At 41.6% G+C, this 22,341-nt stretch overlaps 1 protein-coding gene across 1 annotated transcript in view; it reads left to right on the plus strand.

The window, feature by feature from the left end:
• PLEKHG1 (pleckstrin homology and RhoGEF domain containing G1) overlaps positions 1-22,341 on the plus strand; it is an 80,359-nt gene that overhangs the window by 20,846 nt on the left and 37,172 nt on the right. Inside the window, exons 2-3 of the mRNA XM_077811791.1 lie at positions 6,580-6,680; positions 13,493-13,562. Coding sequence (XP_077667917.1) covers positions 6,580-6,680; positions 13,493-13,562 — 171 coding nt within the window. The remainder of the gene's footprint in view (positions 1-6,579; positions 6,681-13,492; positions 13,563-22,341) is intronic.

The raw sequence follows: 22,341 nt of genomic DNA on the forward strand, positions 1-22,341 counted from the left end.
CATAATCCCAATTATACATACAAAATGGTGGGGTCTAAATTAGCTGTTACCACTCAAGAGAGAGATCTTGGAATCATTGTGGATAGTTCTCTGAAAACATCCACTCAATATGCAGCAGCAGTCAAAAAAGCGATCAATGTTGGGAATCATTAGGAAAGGGATAGATAATAGGACAGAAAATATCATATTGCCTCTATATAAATCCATGGTATGTCCACATCTCAAATACTGCATGCAGATCTGGATATATCTAAAAAGATATACTGGAATTGGAAAAGGTATAGACAAGGGCAACAAAAATTATTAGAGATATGGAACAGCTTCCGTATAAGGAGAGACTAATAAGACTTGGATTTTTCAGCTTGGAAAACAGACTTCTAAGGTGGGATATGACAGGGGTCTATAAAATCATGACTAGTGTGGAGCAAGTAAATAAGGAAGTTTTATTTACTCCTTCTCATGACACAAGAACTAGGGGTCACCAAATGAAATTAATAGGCAGTGGGTTTAAAACAAACAAAAGGAAGTATTTCGTTACACAATGCAGTCAACCTATGGAACTCTTTGCCAGAGGATGTTGTGAAGGCCAAGACTATAATAGGGTTCAAAAAAGAACTAGATAAGTTCATGGAGAATAGGTCCATCAATGACTATTAGTTAGGATGGGCAGGGATGCAAAACCATGCTCTGACATATCCCAGCCTCTATTAGTCAGACGCTGGGAATGGGTGACAGGGGATGGATCCCTTGATGGTTACCTGTGCTTCAGAGGGAATGAACAGAACCTGCACTGGCCACTGTTAGAAGACAGGAACCCTGGGCTAGATGGACCATTGGTCTGACCCAGTATGACTGTTCTTATATAGCAGATGTATTCATTAACAACTACAGAATAAGCGAGAGCTGTTTTAAAATAGTGACATGTCTTCTGCCAGTGTAAGTGAGTATATTACAGAGAGACTTCCTTTGTTCGAGAAGTCCTAGCTAAATAGTTTTGGTTTTTGAAAGGAGTGGATTGATTTAAACAATTTATAAAATTAACCCTTAGACTGATTCCTGTAGTCAAGCAAATAGGATATATTAACAAGGAGCAAACCTGTGAATTACTTACAACTGCATTTTCACTGTACTTTATATTAATTGTAATGAGCTGCTCTCATATGAATCCAGCATTTAGCTGTCTTATTCTGCCTGCTTGATGTGACCAACATATTTGTCAATATTGTTTTAAATCTTTGTATGGTATCCAGAAGCTGTGGCATTGGATGCCAGATAAATATGTAGATAAAATATACACATAAAAGAAGCAGCTGATGCAGATGGCAGTTGCCCACTTGCTTGGCAGTATTAGTCACAGGAAGCATGTTATAACAATTCTCCAAAGGCTGCACTGGCTTTCCACTTGCTTTCAGCTAAATTCAAGATATTGACATATGGTTTAAGTCTTGGCTATCTTCCTACATGCTGCTACAACACTTGAAGTCAGCTGAGGCATTCTTGCTAAATCTCTAGATATGAGCATGTTGGGGGCTGGAGGAGAGTGTTTGCAGTGAAGGGTCCTCAATTGTTGAATAAGACACTAAGACATTGAAGGCAAAATGTAGGGTCAGTCTGCTTTTTCCCACCTCAGGCCTTTGTCTGAAGAGGATGACTGTGAATTTGATATCTGGTTTTATTTTGTGGGTAAGAATCGTTTTAATGTTGATATTGATCAACACGTGTCATATTTTATGTGCTTGCCTTTTCGCAAAGGAGAATGTCTACATTGTTAGTTTGTTTTAAGCAGTTTTACCCATTGACCTGTGTCTTTTGTATCCTCTTCTTTAAAGATGTTCAGTCCCATCCTGTAAATGGATAACTGGGAGCTTCTCTAACATTCATATAATGTCTTGCAGAGCTGAATAAATCTTACAAGACAAAGGCATAAGATCTTGTCTTTTCTATGCAGTGTGTTTTGGTAATGTAGTTCCTACCCTCTATGCTAGTGGTTTTCAACCTTTTTTCATTTGCGGAACACTAAATAATTTCAAATGGTGGTGCGGACCCCTATGGAAATCTTTGACATAGTGTCCACAGACCACAGATTGAAAACCACTACTCCTTGCCATAGGTATTCCCATATTTTAGTCTGCAATCTGAGCAATCTATTCTAAGGCTAACTTTTTAAGTGGAATACCTCCACGTGCAAAAAATGCATAGGTGATTAGTTTGGTAAAAGTGCTACCAGTGAATTTGCGCTTAGTTCCCTGAGGCTAGGACTTCAAAAACTTGGTTTACTCAACATGTGAATCTGCACAAAACTCTCTTCTTACAGATTGACAGTTTATTCCATTTCCTAATTGCGGATCATTTACTGGATAACCTGAAGTTAGTTTCCATCTCCTTTTCATAGCCCTGTAGGGTCATTCTCACATGATTATGGAGGAGACCAATGGAAGGGTGAGATAAGAGCTTGTAGGAGATTTTTTTTCTCCATAGATTTGAAGGGTGATGAAAGATAAACGGAGAAAATGTCAACCCAACAAGGGAGGCCAAGCAATCCTTAGAGGGAATCTGGCATGACTCTTCCAGGTGTGGAAAGGTTTGAAGAAATAGGACTAGAAAATTGTGTGATGTCATTAAAGCAATCCTTGCGCCGTACATCAATTTGAGGAGGGTTCTTTTTTTCATAAAGTGAGGTTATGTGTTTTGCTGGGCCTTCTGGCAGGCAATAAAACAGCAATAAAGGCAAAGGTTATAAACAAATCCCTCGGCGCAGGCAGTGGGGGCCATGAGTGCTGATAAGAAACAAATACAATTATTAAGCCTTGTGCTCAGTCCTAATAAAGTTTGTTGGTTTCTGCACCGTATCATTACGTTGGCAACCTGGCCTGTCATCTGAGAGCTTCAAACCTTTCATTCTGGCTTCAGATGATTACAGTTGTTAATACGCAGTATGCGGCAGTAGATTTCAGTAACTGACTTGGGGTTAAAGTATCGTACTCTAAAGAGGTCATTAAAATTAGGGGGAAAATCATGACTGTAAACCTTTGATCTGCTTTCATCATTGACCCACTGAAGGTTTGCATCCTAATACCACGTCTACTTCCTGAATGAGTTTATGAAGCCTTAAAGATAGCACATATGATGTTATAAAGCTGATATAAATTAAGGGGATAATATTTCCTTACAGTGCACTCTGTCTACTAATGCAAGTGCTGTCCTGTACTTTGTGCCCGGCCTTTGTCAAAGCCGCTTTGTGAAGATTTCTCAAAATTAATCTCTTCCATTAGGCATAAAGAAAGCTGCCAGAAAAAGGGCTAGGCAGGTGGTGAGTTGTGACAACTGCTCCTGATTGGCTCAGAACTGCATACATCCTATTTTTGTTGCCCTTTCACCTTTATCCCCCACCCTGACCCCAGCCTGCCTATTTGCTTCATCCACCTGTTATAACTTGTCCTGTTTAGACTGACAGCTCTTTCGGGCAGGGACTACCTACTGCTATATGTTTGTATAGCACTGACTTGGTTGGCCCCAGGGTACTACTGAAATATAAATGCTGCTGCTAATATAGCCCACAAGCTTTCCCCAGATGTCCTGTTCTGACCTATAACATGTGCGTGTCTGGCTTAAAAAAAAAAAAAAAAAGTTTGAGAATTTTCTTTCCTTTCTTCTCTCAAGTTTCTTTCAGACAAATGGAAAAAAAGAAAATAAGTGTTTTTTGTTTTTATTTTTTTAATTGGGAAAAATAAATGTCATCCCCCTAGTTAAAAAAAAAATCTGAATGATCTAATAAAGACACATTTTGGACAGGATTTCTCTCTCCCCTTTCCTCTTCTGCTTTGTTGAACGTCACTTTAATAGTTGCAGAACTTGTGCCTGTGAGTCAAAAGACTTGTGCCTACCATCAAAAGACATTAGGATTTTGAAAGCAGTCTCAAGTCTCAGCAATTCCCTGAAAGTGAGGTAGTATACCCTTCATTAACTCCGTCATCTGCTTTAACAGATGCACTGTGTTCACATTAATCTGCAAAAAGCAAAAATAGAACAATGAGTTCCTAACTTCTCTCTAAAGTAATTTGGGGGAAGGGAGAGGATGAAATGTAGCTATAAGGGAAATTTCTCAAAAGAGAATAGCAATCTTGAATCTGTAGTTTCACTGTATCAAAACATAGGCTAGTCAAACAGTGTCAGCAGCTAAAGCACCAACTCATGTGGAGCTGGTTTTTTTTTCTCTTTTTCTTTTTTGTGTACAAAGCCTTTTTATTCCTTATTAAGAATTAGTGATGGACACAAGAGTGTGTGGGTATGTGAGATATATGTGGAGTATAACTAGATGAGATGTGAAAAAAGTCACAAAACTGAGGTCATTCTCTGTACACTGGCTACAAGAAAATTTAAAAAGTGAAAGTATTTGTGGAATATTCCTCTTTTGGGAAAATGGAACACCAAGGTAAGATAGCACTAATGGGCAGAAGAAACTTTTCCTTTATTCAGTAAAAAGTGTGTGTAGGTGTTTTTTTAAACATGTTCTGTCATGTAACATCAGAATTCTGTTGCAATCCTCGGTGCTAAAAATAACATTAAACGTTTTTAAAGGATGGGAATTATGCCTGAGATTTCCATATTATTCATTTTTACATGGTTGGTTTTACTGGTAGGGCAGGGAAGGTTAATTTATTACATTCATTCATTCATTCTTTACATTTTGTTGAAAAGAACCACAAGTTAAAACTATAGCTGGAAGTGTCCCTTCTAGCTCTATTTTGCATTTGCTTCTGGCTCTTTGACCTAGAGTGCTGTATCTAAGCTGCCCCACCAAACTTCTAAAATTGTCTATTCTTAGGCAGCTCCTGAGTAAAAACAAAAGGTCAGTTATAGGGTTTAGAAAGCCCCAGCGTCTTTGTTCCGAGGACTTATTATGCAAACATACTTCAAGAACAGACTTGGACTATGAGGTCACAGGCTGGTAGAGGTGCTGGTGGGGTAGGGCTGTGCCTTGCAGAGCCTTTTTGAAGAATAAAGGCTATGCTGCTTACTTGCTGCCTACCACTTGTGAAACTGTCTTTGAGTAGTACAATTTTTGAACGGTACCAGTTAGAAATAAGATGCTGTTTTTAGATGGTGCTGGTGAACAATCCTTTTAATTGAGGAGACTGTTGGGGTTAGAATTCGTGTGAGGTAAGTGAAGGAGGGAATGCAGGTGACCCAATGGTAGAACACAAAGGAACAGGAATGACTGATCCTGATTTTTCTTACACCTATGATTGTGCTGAAGCCAGTGCAGCTCCACTAGTGGGAAACGGGGATCAGTGAATGGAGACTCAGGTTCTGTAATTCAAAACCCTTCTTGAGAGGGCATCTAAATGCCAAGGGTCAGATTCATGCCTGATGTAAATCATTTGTCTTGGCGGGATTTACACTAAGGCTGAATCTGGTCCTGTATGTGTGGTGTTGTCTTTTTTTTTTCTTTTTTTTTCCCCCTTTTGTCTTTGGAATGCCATTATACTGTAAAGATTTTCATGATCTAGCTGACATCTCACAGGGTTCCTTCCTTTTAGTGCTGTGGAATGTTGTGTGGCTTTTGGTACGGTGCCACACCACATTGTCTAACCCCAGGGTAAGGGACCTTTATTTATTTTCATTTCACATTTTCAGCTGTTTTCACTTTTCCTTTATTGTTTTCCTTCCTCCTGCAGAGTTTCTTTATAAACGTTATAGTGATGTGCTGGGTTCCTTGCTTTATGACTTATGCTCTGCTAAACAGCTCTGTGGATTTGGTTGCCCTTATCTGAGGAGCCCTAATGCTGTAACTGCACAATAATGAAAGGTGACACGTTGGGGAGTAGAGCCCTTATCAGAACCAGAGGAAGAGTTTGGCAGCTATTACCCTGCAAGAATTATACTGTCCTGACTGTTTTAAGTAATCTAGTTTATATGCCATTAAATAAACCATATTTCTAGACATGAAAATAAATCTTTGCTAGAGTGTATGTCAATGTAACATTCAGTTTAGCAGTCCACATGGATGAGTTGTGTGTTTATGGATAAAAATATAGGAGTTCTATCCTGTACAAACTGGTGGTGAGTGCATTTTCTTCCTTTTAGGATTAAAAACAAATCCTCTTTATAGCTTTGAAATGATTGCATTTTCCAAGCCTCTAGTCATGGAATCACTATTAAATCCAGGTGTCTTACCAATATAACTCACTTAAAAAAAAATCCTAAAAACCACTGATTTAAAAAGAAAATGAATATGGAAGAACATCATTGACTTTATTGAGTAACTAACTGAGACAATTCAACTATCATGGGTCAAATGTGTATGTCTGTAGCTATAAAAACTGTACTCTGTCCAATGTAAGCAATATAGTGTAGCATTCAGTCTTCAGTAATTTTCTTGGTTTGAGTGAACAGATAAGTATTGTTATCTTTCGTAATAGAATGACTGCTCACAGAAGAGCTACTGAGGGGATTACTGTAATAATAATGTGAAACTGATAGGAAGGGACTAATCTCTTGCACAATTAAAGATAGCTCCATTTACTGATCTAGAAAAGAACAGGAGTGTTTAAGGCCTCCTTCTAATTTATTTCACAGGACTACCTTGATTGTATCACTGACCAATCCAAGCTCTCTCTGGGGACAGAAGAACGATCAGCTCTGTTTGGAAACATACAAGATATCTACCATTTCAACAGGTAAGTTAATATTTGACAAAGTGAAAACAAGGGAGGATACTGTATTAACGGGGGAAAAAAACAAATAAATACTTTTTCTTGGATTGATACAGCCAATGAATGTAAAATAAGAAATTGATATTTCTTTGATCTCAACAAGATTTGTTTCATGTTTCTGATTAGGTCATCTATGCCCATCCTGATAATTTTAGCTGCTGATTGTATAAGTAAAAATTTCCCTTCATTTTTGGTGTATTTTCCTTTCTGCCTTTGGAGGGGAGGAAATCTTCTCTAGTCTCGACAGGTGTTGTCAGGTTGTGTAGGTCTTGCAACATCTGCAGGCATAGAACCACAATCTTGCCAGTTCTGACAGAACATTTAGAAGGAAATGCTGCAAACTGAAACTTGCTTCTGAATTTCCTGTCCCATATGCAGTTTCTTCCCACAAAGGAAAGAAATTTGGCCCTATAAAGATAACATTTTGCAAAGTACTAAAGTTTATTTCAAATGGCAAAACAATACATAAAAATAAATTTATAATTTTAAAATATCAATGTTTAAGGATTAGTTCTTTCTTTATTGCTTAGAACTATCTGCAAAGTCCCCCACCCCAAGCTAATTATGGTGTATATAACAAAAAAGTTTTAAAAACCTCTGTCTCATGCTCCGGGTATTATTCACGAACATTTGAAAACACTATTGAATCTAGCAGTATAATTTTGCCTACGTACTCAAGGTCAACTGCCCAAAACAAAACAAACAAACAAACTTTATTGATCATATTGGTGTCCTACACTCCCTCAACTCCCTTGCCCATTGCTTATTTCTCCAGAAAGCCCAAAATAGTTGTTTTTCCTCATGCCCTGCAGGTCATCAGATTCAGACTCTCTCAAACCAAAATGTGGGAATGAATTCTAAAGTTGAGAGTTCATCACAAAGAATATCTGTGTCAACAGACCCCATCCCTATGGATTGCCAGACTAAAATGGTTCTGCTGATTATAACTGGAGCAGTATCAGATGGAGAGAGAGGTGGATTCTCAGGAAGGTCCATTAGGGCTTTATTGGAAAAAAACAATGCCTAGAACTCCTCCCAGAAACCCAAAGCAGATAATGCAGATCATGGAAAACTGGTGCAGTGTGCTCACAGTGTGGTACCCTGCACATTAAGTGGGCTGCTGCATCTTGCGCAATCTTCAGTTTCTGAATGGATTTAAGGTGTAACTTTATGGAAAGCATATGGAAGTAGCCTAAACATAAGATGATGGAGCCATAAAATCTCATGGTATTGAGATTATAACTTCTGGGCTAGACATAGGGAAAAATAATCTTGACCATTGCTGTCACCTAATCCTCCAACAGCAAGAACCCCAACTTCCCAATATGAGTAAGAAACAGCAGACAAATACTGTCAATTTAAGGGACCAATATAATCCTCACACTATGTTCAGGTTCCGTCCTGCAATCTACTAACATCAAATTTGACTTATTTGGCATGACCTCCAGACAGTTAGTGCTTGACTTCCTCACCAGGTTGAGAATTCAGTCATCACCCCGTACTCTGTGTGGGGCAAGGTGTACACTACAAACTTCTGCTGACATAGCTACGTAGGTCAGGGGTAGCATGAGGTGTGATTTGTGACCAACAGAACTGTGCTGGCAATAGCCCCTATTGTAGATGCAGTTTTTCAGGCAAAACTGTAAATACTGTTTAGTATATGTGCTGCTTAGTAGTATGTCGACTGTAGCAGGGGAATAGCAAAATTGCAAACAAAGATCTTAAGAAGTTAAAAAAAAAAAAAAAACTTTTCAAATCACTTTTGAGGAGAAATAGTTGTGCTACAATTTTAGAGAATCATCACGTGCTTTATACTTAGTTTTACTAGAACTTTGGAAGAAGTTTATCTTTAATGTCTTCCAAGGCCCCCAATTTAAAGTTCTATGTGGAAACTGTAGCTTTGAAGATTGACCATTTTCATTATAGATCCCAATATAGATTCAGGGATTTAATTCTCCTCTATAAAAATGTACTCGTGTCTGAAACTTGGCATGTAGCAGCTGGGTCTTAAATGCGCTCTAGAGTCTGCTTGCTAACTTTATTTATTTTTACATTTGAAAAAAGTTGCATTTGGCAGTTATGAGTTAGCAGTTTCAAGTGCGTGCGTGTGGTTTTATAGCTTCAAAGTGAGTTTGTTTTTCCAAACTTGTCTTTGGCCATTCATCTGGAATGTGGATTTTGATGCCTATGGGTATTCAGAGAAATAAAGATCGGTCACTTAATTTTAAAACGTGGTTATTGTACACACATGGTAGGATTTATCTATGGTGATTTCATAAGGGTTTGTAATACTGGGATTTTGTGGTCTTTACTAAGACATGGTAGACTGTGATCTAGTTCAAGTTGCTTCTTGTAGCTGAACCACTGTTGAGTTTTAGACTGCACCAATTATCAAAGTTGCTATTGTGATGCTAGTTCCAGTGCTTGCGTCATGGCCCCCTCTACTTTGAAAGCTCCCCTTGCCATTTCTCAGAAGAGAGCACCTGAATATATTCCTTCTGTCTTGTTTCATATCATGGAGGAAGACCCCACTCTCTTTTTCCAGTGTGGCTTATGTTGTTTCACTCCTTACATAGGGAAGAAAAATTCTCTCCTAACCAGTTTCTGCTGTCTTGCTTCTCTGCCCCTCCTTCCCAGAGAAGTCCTTACAAATACTTTTCAGTGTAAAAGATAATCTAAGACAAACTCCCCACCCAATCAGGTACTGTACTTAAAACTTGAAATGAAGTTCTGCATTGAAGTGCTGTTGAATACTGCAGCTAACCTTTCCTAAGCATAGTAGAAGGGGGCCAGCATGTGCTGAATCTGTGCTGGAATAAGGGAAAACTGCTGACCTGGATCCTGCATTATCGTGTATCTACCACTCTGCTGGCCTGGACCTGCCATTAACCTCCTATTCAATTATACAGATACTGCGGCAGGAGCAGTATCTCTAAATATATCATGTTAGATGATTCCTGCTCTGTTATCTTCATGCTGACATCATTTGGATTGTTTTCAAGAGAAGCATTTTTTAGAAATAACTCTGGGTGCTACATTTAGGGGGAAAAGTAACTTTATATTAAAACAGAAGAAACATAAGAAAAGTATGTGTCTGCTAAGTAATTTTGGCCGGAGGAACTTTATTGGGCTACATGTAGTTATGCTAGTGTTGTATTTCTCCCTTGATTTTTCTTTTTTACCGGTAGCCTGAAGTTTTCATTATAAACCTATAAAAACACTTGAAAAATGAAAAATCAGTTTTAAAGTACTAATTACTTGCCTGCACTTGCTGTTTTTTCTTTTTTGTTCACCAAATGGTGCACTTTGTCTGTTGAGAAGATGAAGAATTTTTCAATAATGCCACTGCAACTGGATTACCCCTCTCTTTTAGATATGCGCAGTACTCCATGGCCATTTAACTGTTCTGGGCTGGAGACTAAAAATGCTCCCCCACATACACTCATCATTCCCCTTTCTGTTCCACTCCGTCTCAGATCAGGAAGGGGGGGGAAGCCTTGTCCTCAGCTTGCTTCTTTCTTTCTGTAGTATGTTGATTACAGATGATGAACAAAACAAAAGCATGCCTAACTTCATGTACAATCAAAAGATATGCAGCATGCAAGGTATTTTCAAAGACACAAATGGGAGTTTAATCCCATTGACTTTCCAGTAGGAGTTGGGTGTCTTACTACACTTTGTCTTTGAAAATCTTCCCCTAAGCTAGGCCGCTCACACTATTTTGCCTTGAAACCAACAGTCAGTCCAATTAATCAAAGACTCCTCAAGGGGTTATGGTGAAAAAACTGACCAGCTAAAAGGAAAATATTGTATTGAAAACCTATCTGTGAATTCTGTTCCTCCCTCCCTCTCAATCACTGGATTTTAGTACTTGTTATTGTTACGATTGCCCATCCAGCCCATAGCAACGCTTGTTGTATTTCCCCGTTTGTCAACCAAACTGGACTATAACTAGTAGCGCACACCATTTTGATTCCTTTCAGTAATTTAGCTAGAACAATATTAGCTGCTTCCAAGTACTCATTCTGTACACTCATGAAGTCTGTGGCCAGTGAGCATAAGAGTGGCACAAATACTGAGGACTGTTGTTTTTCTGTTGTCTGTGAAACCCGTAACATACATGGCAAACAAGGCTAAAAGAGCTGCTGCCTTCTCATGCCATTGGACTCCCACAGGTCACTTCAGCAAATCAAGTGCCCAGCTGTAACTGTGATAGGTAGGACTTGGGAAGTATCCTTTTTTATAGTTTGTGAACCCTCTAGTTCCCTTTCTGGTGCAGTTTGCAAGATGGCATCTCTCTACTGCCACATGGAAACGTGAGTTGCTGATTGGCAACAAGGGAGGCAAGAGGATTATTACAGGGGATTCAGTTATTCAGATTAGAACCCCTGGGCAGTACTCCTCTATTTTATGTTACTCCCCCACAAGCAGGCCCTTTTTACCAATACTGATGTTCTAGATGTTCATTTCCTAGAACCTACTGAAGCAGTGTAGAATCTTATAGGTAGTGACACTGGCACCTCTGAGAGAAATAATATAGCATTAGAGAACGCCAATATCAGTAGAACTGACAACATGAGTGTTAGAAACGAGGTGGGTGAGATAATATCTTTTACTGGATCAGCTTCTGTTGGTGGAAGGGAAAAGCTTTTGAGCTGCACAGAGCTCTTCCTCAGATCAGCTAACAATATGTAACAACTCATGAGTGTTTACATATTCTAATAGCTCAAGAGAGCTTCTGCTATTGGACAACAGGAATTTCCTGGGGCTGTTCAGGACAGTTGGCATGATTTCCAAAACTCAATCGCAAAAAAGGAATCAGTCTTTAAAATAATAACTTGGCATTACTACAGCACCTTTCATTTGTGATTTCACAGTGCTTTACAGACAAGTAGTATGAGCAAGTGGTAGCATTATCCCCATATGCAATATGGGGAAGCTGAGGCACAGAGGTTAAATTACTTGCCCAAAATTACATAGTGAGTTGGTGACAAAGCTGGGAAGAAAACCCAACTCTTTTGACTCATAGTCCGACTACTGGACACACTGATCTTTTTGAAAGTTTGAGGGGCAAAATACAAGTCTGAACTCCTAGTTCTGTTACTACTTTTCTTGTTATCAAGTGGGAATTGATGTCCACTGGAAGAAGAAATCTTCCAGGTGCAAGCTTAGAATTCTCAGCACGCAAAACTGCAGTGGAAGAAGCCAACTCTCACCTGGGACAAAAATGGCACCTAAAGAAGGATTTCCTTAAGGGCAGTTGGGTCCTATAAGTAATTTGTTTGACAGGAAATTAGGATTATTGTTCCTAATTTTGTCTAAGTGTGACTATCATTGCAGCTCAACAAAGTTGAAGACTGTAGAAAGCTCAGAGGTTTTCTTCCTCTGCTTGAATTTTCTTGCCTTCATTTTCTGTGTGTTTTACACTACAAAATCAGAATGATCAAAGCATGTCTTGACTTGGCCCTCAAGAATGGAATCTTGGGCAACAGTGACCATACTCCCTCAGTGCCTTGCTCACACTATAAAAGAATTCATGCTTGGAGTGTCAGAAATATTACTTCTAGGGGTTTTATTTTCTTCTGCATTTTCTTCCAGACATCCAGTGGTCCAATTTTTATCTTTATATCTTTCTTTCAAGGAAAAAGCTGCTTTCCTCCAGTTATTAAAGGTAGATAAGGGTTTTTTTTTACTCTGAAGTTATTACAGTTCTTTCTGTATATGCAATCCATTCCTGCTTCTCATCTGTGATTCTCCGAGTAGCTGAGATACCTCTCCTGATAGATTAGGAGAAGTTTCTAGCCTCCTAGAACATATGAAGTCAGGAAACAATTGTTACACAATAGGACATTTGCTTCACTGCATTTTACATTTCACTGTACATGAACATCACTATTGGTATTCAGATGTAACTGATGACCAGTTCCTTTGTGTGAGTAGAATAGAAGCACTACAGCCAGCATATTTCAAGTTTGTGGGAAGGGACTCTAGTCACAGAATTTGTTCATCTCTTCTTAGAAGACCACTATCCCATGATCGTGTTGTGACTTGTGGTTTATAAATAATACATGCTGGAATGTCATTTCCAAGAGCCTATTTCCAAAACAAACTTATCGTAACCAGAGTTCCCATAATTAGGTAAGGGACAAGACCAGAGAATCCCATGAAGTCCACTAACAACTTTGTCTTGCCCATCTATTTAAAGTGAAAGGCCCTCCAGTGCAATGGTGATGGGGTCTAGTAGAAAATCCTAAGGGAGAGAAATCTGAATTCATTTGGGTAGTAGTAGAAGTGCTGCTCTTTGACCATTTAATATAGTGTCAAAAATGAAACTCCCTGAATCAGGTGCATGTAATTCTAGACATACCTTTGTGTGTGACTATTTTATGCATGTGTTGAAATTGGCCACATGCAATTGTCCAGTCAGATGACTAATTGGCTGACATGTGAGTAGATACCCATTTGTGTGCACACAAATCAGTATTTTCATATGATTGTGTATGACTAAGTTTGCCTAATGAAGGGCAATAACATGAATAGCACAGAAGAAACTCAAATTACAGTTGTGTTTTTGCAGAAGGAAACAAGAAATGTGTAGCTATGAATGTTGATGTGGTTATAATTAATGCTTAAAAAGTGATGGCTGTTATGATGTGAGAGGAGACAAAGAAGCAGCATATATATATGTGTGTATATATGTGTGTATGTATGTATATGTATAAAAATACTGTATATATGTTAAATTTTTCTTCCTTTTTATTTATTTGTTTTATTAGTGAACTTTTGCAAGATTTGAAAAACTGTGAAAATGACCCTGTGGCTATTGCAGAATGTTTTGTTTCCAAGGTAAGTGATGAAAGTCTTACTTCTGAAAAGAATCTTCATCAGAATACCTTGCCACTGTATGCAAAATTAAGATGAACCTATTAACTTCTGAATACCTAAACTTGATTTTTGGTGGTGATTTCAACAAGATAATCCTTGCAGAACAAAATAGAGGGGAAGAATCACTTTTCTGTCCATTGGGTTCCATGGGCACCATTTTTGGATCACTGTTCATACTTTTTTCCCTTTTTTAAATGCTGGGTGATTGTATAATTGGCCAGCAACTGGGTAATGGTCAGATGGGTAAGCAGCCTTGGAAGCTTTTTGGAATGTGAAGTCTTAGCAAGCAAAATCCCAGGAAGTCCTAACTTCATCCGGATAATTGCAGACAATTACAAGCAAAAACAGAACTAAACAAAAACACAAGTAAAGGACAAATGCAAAAGTACTCCACTTAGGAAGGAACAATCAGTTGCACACATACAAAATGGGAAATGACTGCCTAGGAAAGGATCTGGGGGACATAGACTTAAATGAGAGTCAAAAGTGTAACACTGTTGCCAAAAAAAAGCAAACATCGTTCTGGGATGGATTAGCAAGAGCATTGTAAGACACGACACAAGAAGTAATTCTTTGGCTCTACTTCATGCTCATTAGGCCTCAGCTGGGATATTGTGTCAAGTTCTGGGCACCGCATTTCAGGAAAGATGTGGACAAATTGGAGAAAGTCCAGAGAAGAGCAACAAAAATGATTAAAGACCTAGAAAACATGACCTATGAGGGAAGATTAAACAAACCCAATTTTTTCAGTTTGGAGAAAAAAGAATGAGGGGGGACATAAGTTTTTACCAGGAGGAAAAATTGTTCTCGTTAACCTCTGGGGATAGGATAAGAGGCAATGGATTTAAATTACAGCAAGGGCAGTTTAGGTTGGACATTAGGAGAAACTTTTAACTGTCAGGATAGCTAAGCACTGGAATAAATTGCCTAGGAAGGTTGTGGAATCGCCATAATTTGAGATTTGTGAGGGTAGGTTGGACAGACACCTGTCAGGGATGGCCCAGATAATGCTTGGTCCTGCCTTGAGTGCAGAGGACTGGACTAGAAGACCTATCAAGGTCCCTTCCAGTCCTCCAATTCTATGGTTCTAAACCAAATTACCCCACCATTCGGTTTTTGTAGGGGTAGAATTCAGTATGGTAATCTCTGGTTATGTCTTAGTAGATTCCAGTAGTCAGTTCTGGGTCTCTAGTATCTTACAAGCCTATATCATGGAGATAAAACTGCCTCATTAAAGAATTGCATGTGCTGGATAGGTTCATTTGGGACTCTAGTGATCAAAATGTGCTACAAAGCAAGAACTCTGATCTGAAATAAACATGGAAAGGGACATTTATCGCATTAAACATCATAGGTTGGATCCTTAGGTGGTATAAATTGGCAAAGTGTCATTGTCTTCAGTAGAGCTATGCTGATTTACACAAGCTCTGGATCTGGCGCCATACATTTTTAAAAAAATTACTTCCCACTGTTTTCATATTTTGTTTACTTTTTGTATTTCATTAAGCTTTGGAAATGAAAGTAGACTATTCAGTTTAGCTGAGTTTTGGTTTTAGGAAGTCAGTTTCACTTTCAGGCTCTCAAACGCAATGTGATGCTACAGCATTTGAGGGCACAGGATGCAGGAGATTATTTGTTGTAAAAATCCTGTGTTTATTGGACTGATAATATTATATTCATGAAAATATGTATGGTGTTAGGGCTGACATGTGTCTGCATTTAATAAGCTTCATTTTGCAAAATATAATTTTGGTCCAAATTGGACCATACTCAGTCCCTTTGAACTTGAACTCACCATATGACCCTGTGCTAAATAAAATTTGCCACAAAACAATTTTGCTTTCATTGCATAATCATATATACAAAGGAAAATAGGCTCATAGTCACACAGTACTTGATCATTTGAATTTCACCTAGAAAACATTCAGCCTTTAAAAATAAGTGCAAATGCATGATTTGATACAACTGCTTTGAGAACTGTGAACTTGTTAGCACATTTTCAGCAAAGACTAGTAATTGTGGATTTGAATCTTTATCTTAGTAAACAAAATACAGGCTGCCCATGGTAAATAAATACAGACTAAAACAGCAGTTTAGGTTTGTTGGCCTCAACACACCTTGGATAGTAAACTAGCTGATAATGTAAAAATCACTAACTGACAAAAGAACCATGCAAAGATATGACACTACATAAATATTTAATAATAACTTACAATATTTAAATAAAAACCTGTTCATACCACCTTGCATTTTATTGCTAGAAGCTGTCAATGGTTTGGCAAGGGACAAAAGGTTATTTTCTATATATTTTTAGCTATCTCACAGTTTGCCAATGGGTCATTTGTTCACAGGTCATAAATAGAATTTAAAAAATCCTGAAGGATTGAGACTAACAATATTTTAATACACTGTGGGCCAGATCCTCACCTGGTATGAAGTGGCGTAGTTCCATTGAAGCTAGTGGCACAATGCCAGCTTACACCAACTGTGGTTCCTACTTGTATATCTAGAAGGAGAAGTATGTTAACTTCAGTACATTAGTTTTCTGAAACATTTTGGCTTTTGCTAATAACTGTAATCAGTGGCTGATAAAAGGCTTCCATTGCAAGCTTAACTATGGCTTAATTACAGGTTTCAGAGTAACAGCCGTGTTAGTCTGTATTTGCAAAAAGAAAAGGAGTACTTGTGGCACGTTAGAGACTAACCAATTTATTTGAGCATAAGCTTTCGTGAGCTACAGCTCATGTTATCGGAGTGCATTTATATATTTTCTTGCCAGCTCCCACTCTCTCATTTTCATTGTAAGGATGCCAATGTAATTAGAAGACTGACTTCAGTATTCCACACATTTAAGTGAGGAGTTGTCAGGGAGTGTTTAATTCTGGCACTCTGCACTTCTCACTCAGCACCCAGAAATTTAGAACGCTTCTGAAACACCACCAGCAACTTAATGGGGATGGGGAGACTTGCTTTTAATTTGCAAGATCATTAAAGTGCTTTTTATGTATATATATAAAACCACACAGCAGCAAGAGTTGAGAGAGGATTGGAGAGGTTGTCTTTTGCCTGATGTCAGGTGTAGGAGACATCCTGTTCCAAATAAAATTTGACAGTATTTGCCTTGTGTGTTACTCTTGGGTGGAGCTAAGCATAAGCAAAGTATAGTTGAGGTGTACAGGTTGTTCTATTGCATCTGAAATCCTTGCTGAATTGACTGAGGTTTTTCTTACAGGTGGCACTGAGGTAGCCAAGGCTTGTTGATTAAGGAGGCTTCATAGTCCATGTAAGGAGCTTTTTTGGGTTGGTGAGGGAACACACACACTTCCTGGCAACTGTGGGCCCATACAAGGTGATTTCAGACTCCAAGCAGAGATGACTACTGTGACAAAGTTCCTCCTCTACCTTGGTGGGTCCTGCACTTATTGGCGGATAAGCTTGCCTCAGAGATTCATGGCAGCCCTCAGTATGGCCACTTCCATGGCTCAAATCTGCCGTTCACTCAGATAACCTCATCACTGGCCAGCATGGGGGAAAAGAGAAGAACCACCCCCACAGTCTCTGCCGATCCACCATGTAGGTCGGGGAACAGCCCAGAGACCTCCCCTCTGGTGGAACCCACAGACCAGGTCGACTTCTCCTGTGTCCGACCAGGAGTTGGGAGGTTTTGGGGAACCCGGGCCCGCCCTCTACTCCAGGTTTCAGCCCAGGGCCCTGTGGATTGCAGCTGTCTAGTGCCTTCTGTAACTGCTACAACTTCCTGGGCTACTTCCCCATGGCCTCCTCCCAACACCACCTTTATCCTCACCACAGGATCTTTCTCCTGGTGTCTGATAACGCTTGTATTCCTCAGTCCTCCAGCAGCACGTCCTCTCACTCCCAGCTCCTCATGCACCTCTCCCAAACTGAAGTGAGGTCCTTTTTACACCCAGGTGCCCTGATTAGCCAGCCTGCCCTAATTGATTCTAGCAGCTTCTTCTTAATTGGCTCCAGGTGTCCTAATTAGCCTGCCTGCCTTAACTGGTTCCAGCAAGTTCCTGCATGTTCTGGAACAGCCCCTGTCACCTTACCCAGGGAAAAGGGATCTCCTTAATCTGGGACTAATATGTCTGCCTTTTTTCACTCTTCTGTAGCCATCTGGCCAGACCCTGTCACATAGCCCTGCACTCTGCTCAACAACACGGGGTTGGGCAACTTGGGACGTCAGGCAGTGTACCCGTGGCAAACCATCTGCATTGCCATGATGGCTTCCAGCCCGGTGTTGTATGGTGAATTGAAAAGGTTGTAGGGACAAGAACCATCTGGTCACCCTTGCGTTCTTCTCTTTATTTTGCTGCATCCACTGGAGGGTGCATAGTCAGTCACAAGGGTAAATCGTCGTAACAGATGGTAATAACATAGTGTTTCCATGGCCCATTTCACAGCTAGGCACTCTCTCTCAACCACGGCATACTTCTGCTCTCTCAGGAGGAGTCTCCTGCTGAGGTAGAGGATCGGGTGTTCTTCGTCTCCGACCATCTGTGATAGGACAGCTCCCAATCCTACTTCAGATGCATCTGTCTGTAAAATGAATTTTGTTGAAATCTGGGGCTATAAGCATAGGGTTACTGCAGAGGGCTGTGTGAAACCACGCATGCTTTCTCTGCGGCACCTGTCCACTTCACCATGTCTGGACCATGGGCTTTTATCAGGTCTGTCAGGGGACTTGCTCTGGTGGCGAAATGGGGAATAAATCATCAGTAGTACCCCACCACACCCAGGAATGCCCGGACTTCCTTTTTCCAATTCGGACGGGGCCAATTTTGGATAGCCTCCAGTTTGTTTAGTTGGGGCTTGACCATGCCCCTTCCTAAAATGTAGCCAAGGTATTTAGCCTTGGCTAGCCCTATAGCGCACTTGGCTGGATTAGCTGTAAGGCCAGCCTGTCTTAGGATGTCCAGGATTCCTTCCACCTTTTCCAAGTGGGTCTCCCAGTCAGTGGTATGGATAATTATGTCATCCATGTATGCAGCTGCATAACTGGTATGGGGCCGCAGGAGCTTGTCCATAAGACGCTGGAAGGTGGCAGGTGCCCCATGCAGTCCAAAAGGAAGAACAGTATATTGAAACAGACACTCTGGTGTAGAGACTGCCATCTTTTCTTTTGCATCTCGGGCAAGGGGAATCTGCCAGTATCCCTTTGTTAAATCAAGGGTGGTCAAAAATTGGGCATTGCCCAGGCGGTCAACTAACTCATCAATGCAGGATATGGGGTATGCATCAAATTTGAATATCTCGTTCAGCCGGCGAAAGTCATTACAAAACCTAGTGGTGCCATCGGGTTTGGGCACCAACACAATCGGGCTCGACCATTGACTGTGGGATTCTTCAGTGACTCCTAGTTCCAACACCCTTTCTACCTCTGCCTTGATCGCCTCCCTTTTTGCCATTGGGACCCGGTAGGGCCTTAAAGTTACCTTTGTCCCAGGGTCTGTAATAATGTGGTGATATGCTTCGGTGGTCCGGCCTGGTTTGATTGAAAACACATCCTGGTACTGGCTGATCATCTCAGTTACCTGCTTCTTCCTGTTCGATGTCAGATCAGGGGATATCCTGATCTGCTCATGTAGTTATTTCCTTGGATTGGGGCTTCTTGGGCCACCACACTGGCCTCTCGCTAGTGCCAAGGTTTCAAGAGATTAATGTGATAAATCTGTTCTTGTTTCCAGTACCCTGGCTGCTGCACCTTGTAGGTTACTTCCCCCACGGGTTCAGCCATCTCATGGGTCCCTGCCATTGGGCCAGAAGCTTGCTTTCTGCCATGGGTACCAACACCATCACCCGATCCACTGGTTGGAACGGTCGGACTTTTGCCTGGCGATTGTAATGAGTTTGCTGAGCCTCCTGCGCCTTTTCCAAATGTTCCCGTACAATAGGGGTGACCTGGGCTATCCAGTCTCGCATCTGCAATACATGTTCAATTATATTTCTCCCCTCATTGGGTTCTTCTTCCCAGATCTCTTTGGCGATATCTAGTATGCCACAGGGATGATGCCCATATAATAACTCAAAGGGAGAAAACCCAGTTGAGGCCTGAGGTATCTCCCGGATGGCGAACGTAAGGTAAGGTAGTAGGGTGTCCCAATCCTTCCCGTCCCGACTTACCACCTTCCTTATCATAGCCTTGAAGTTTGGGTTAAACCTTTCTACCAGCCCATCGGTCTGTGGATGACAGACTGAAGTTCTCAGGGTATATATATGGAGCAGCGTACAGAGGTCCTTCATTAGCTTTGACATAAGTGGGGTTCCTTGGTCTGTTAATATCTCCTTTGGTAGCCCCACTTGGGTAAAGATCCCCACCAGCTCTTTGGCTATCATTTTAGAGGCCGCGTTCCACAGGGGTACAGCTTCTGGGTAGCGAGTAGCATAGTCCAAAACAACCAGTATATATTGGTGGCCCTGAGTCGTCTTCTCCAAGGGTCCCACTAGGTCCATGGCTATTCGCTCTATGATGGGAAGGGGTACTAAGGGTGCCCTCAAGTGGGGACGGAGACTGTGCAGCTGACACTCTGGGCAGGACGCACAGTACCTCTGCACTTCTTCATGTACTCCGGGCCAGAAGAATCATCGTAGGACTCGTGCCAGGGTCTTCTCTACCCCCAAATGCCCCCCAAAAAAGATGACTGTGGGCAAGATTTAATACAGTGTTCTGGTGTTTTTGAGATACTAGACTCTGTTGTACCTTCTGCCCCTGTACTGGTGCAACCCGGTACAAGAGAGCCTTCTTCATTATGAAGTAGGGTCCTGGTCCCTGGGTTTTCCATTCCAAGGGGACCCCATCAATTTTGGTCATCTCCTTCCTAATGTTGTCGTACCTTGGGTCTTCAGCTTGGTCCCGTCCAAAATTTCCTCTCCTGGGGCTAATCTGCCCAACATCTAAGGGGCCAGTCTCTGTTGCCTCTGCTGGTTCAGAGGTGTTAGGGTGGGAGTCAGACTTGGGTGCTTCTTCCTCCTGGGCGGCCTCCTTTTCAGCTGCTCGGGTCTGCCTACCTACGAGAACGACCCTCTGGCTTTCGGTCAGTATTCGGATTCTCAAGGCCTTAGCTACCCTTCTTTCCCTTTTCATCTTTCTACCCTGTCTGGGAGTGGAGAACAAATCCGGGGATATTTCAGAGAAGACTGGGGGTTGACAATCTACTGTGGATGCCTCACTAATTTCAGGGTTCCCCTCTTTCTCCAATCCCCCTACTGGGAGTAAGTCTCCAAATCCTGGGAAGTCCCTCCCTATGAGCACTGGGTATGGGAGTTTAGGGACGACACCTGCTGCTACCTCAGTAGTGTTCCCTTGAATCTCAATTTTTACTGGGATGATGGGGTAGTAACTAACTGTCCCATGGACACATGTTATCCCCGTACGTTTAGCCTGCAGCAGCTGACTACAATTCACAGAGCTTCTCAGAGATAAGTGTGATAGCACTTCCTGAATCAATCAGTGCCGTGGTCTCTACCCCATTTAGTTTCACTGGTCTGGGGTACATATGTGGGGTTAGTGAGACTCCACAAGGTGGATCAGGGAGCATGGGTCTGCCCAGTTCCCCAGGTTGCACTGCATAGGCTCCTCGGCATTGGGACACTGTGCAGCTATGTGTCCCCACTCCCCGCAGGCGTAATATCTGTATGGAGCCCTAGGCATTTCCCAGTCTCTTGGTTTGGGCAGTCTAACGTCACAATCCTCTTCCCCCTCCGTGCTCTGACTCTTTGTGGCCTCTGGTGGGCCTTCAGCCCCTCTCTTTTTCCACCTGGGCCCTCCTGGTGGCCCAGTCTTCCGAGCTCTAGGGCTTGGTGCTGCTAGTTTAATCCGGGGTGCCTCTTCCTTAACTGGTCGGGTCAGCTCCCTCACCGTCCTTCACCTCTCTACCAGTGCGACAACCTTGTCGTAAGTGGAGGGTTCGTTCTGGCTTACCCAGGCGCGAAGGTCTGGCGGTAATCCCCTCATGTATAGGTTGGTGACCAGAACCTCTAGCATTTCTTCCAGACTCCGGGACTCAGTTCACAACCACTTTTGTGCGAGATGGATGAGGCCATATAATTGGGACCGTGGGGTTTTGTTTTCCTGATACCTCCACTCGTGATATCGGTGGGCCTGCACTGCAGTCATTACCCCAGATCTGGCCAGGATCTCTGCTTTCAGCTGGGGGTAGTCTGCCGCAGCCTCTTCAAACAGATCATAGTAGGCCTTCTGGGCCTCCCCACACAGGAATGGGGTGAGGATGCCAGACCACTGATCTCGAGGCCAAACCTCCCGTAGGGCTGTCCTCTCAAAGGCTAGGAGGTATGCCTCTATGTCATCCTCCCGTGTCATTTCCTGCAGGCAATTGCTGGCCCGTCTGATCTGCGTCCCATCATGGCCACGGTTCATCTCTGTAAGGGCCTTCACTTGGTTTACCAGTTCCCGCAACATAGTACAGTCTTGAGTGGCCTGGTCCATCAACAAGCGATTGGTCTCATGCTACAGCCGTACTGCCTCCTGTTGGGCAGCTGCCTGGACACGGGTAAGCTCCTCCTGGGCAGCTGTGACTTGTATCAGTGCCTGCACTACGTCTTCCATTGCGGTTAAAAAAAAAAAAAAAAAAAAACCCCTCTCCTTTTTTTTTTTTTAAACAACACCCTCCTTCGTCCACCGCGCTGTGCACACCAAATCCCACCCATGACACCAGTTGTGACAAAGTTCCTCCTCTACCTTGGTGGGTCTTGCACTTATTGG

This window comes from Eretmochelys imbricata, chromosome 3 (assembly GCF_965152235.1).
Source record: "Eretmochelys imbricata isolate rEreImb1 chromosome 3, rEreImb1.hap1, whole genome shotgun sequence".
NCBI classification, from domain to species: domain Eukaryota; kingdom Metazoa; phylum Chordata; order Testudines; family Cheloniidae; genus Eretmochelys; species Eretmochelys imbricata.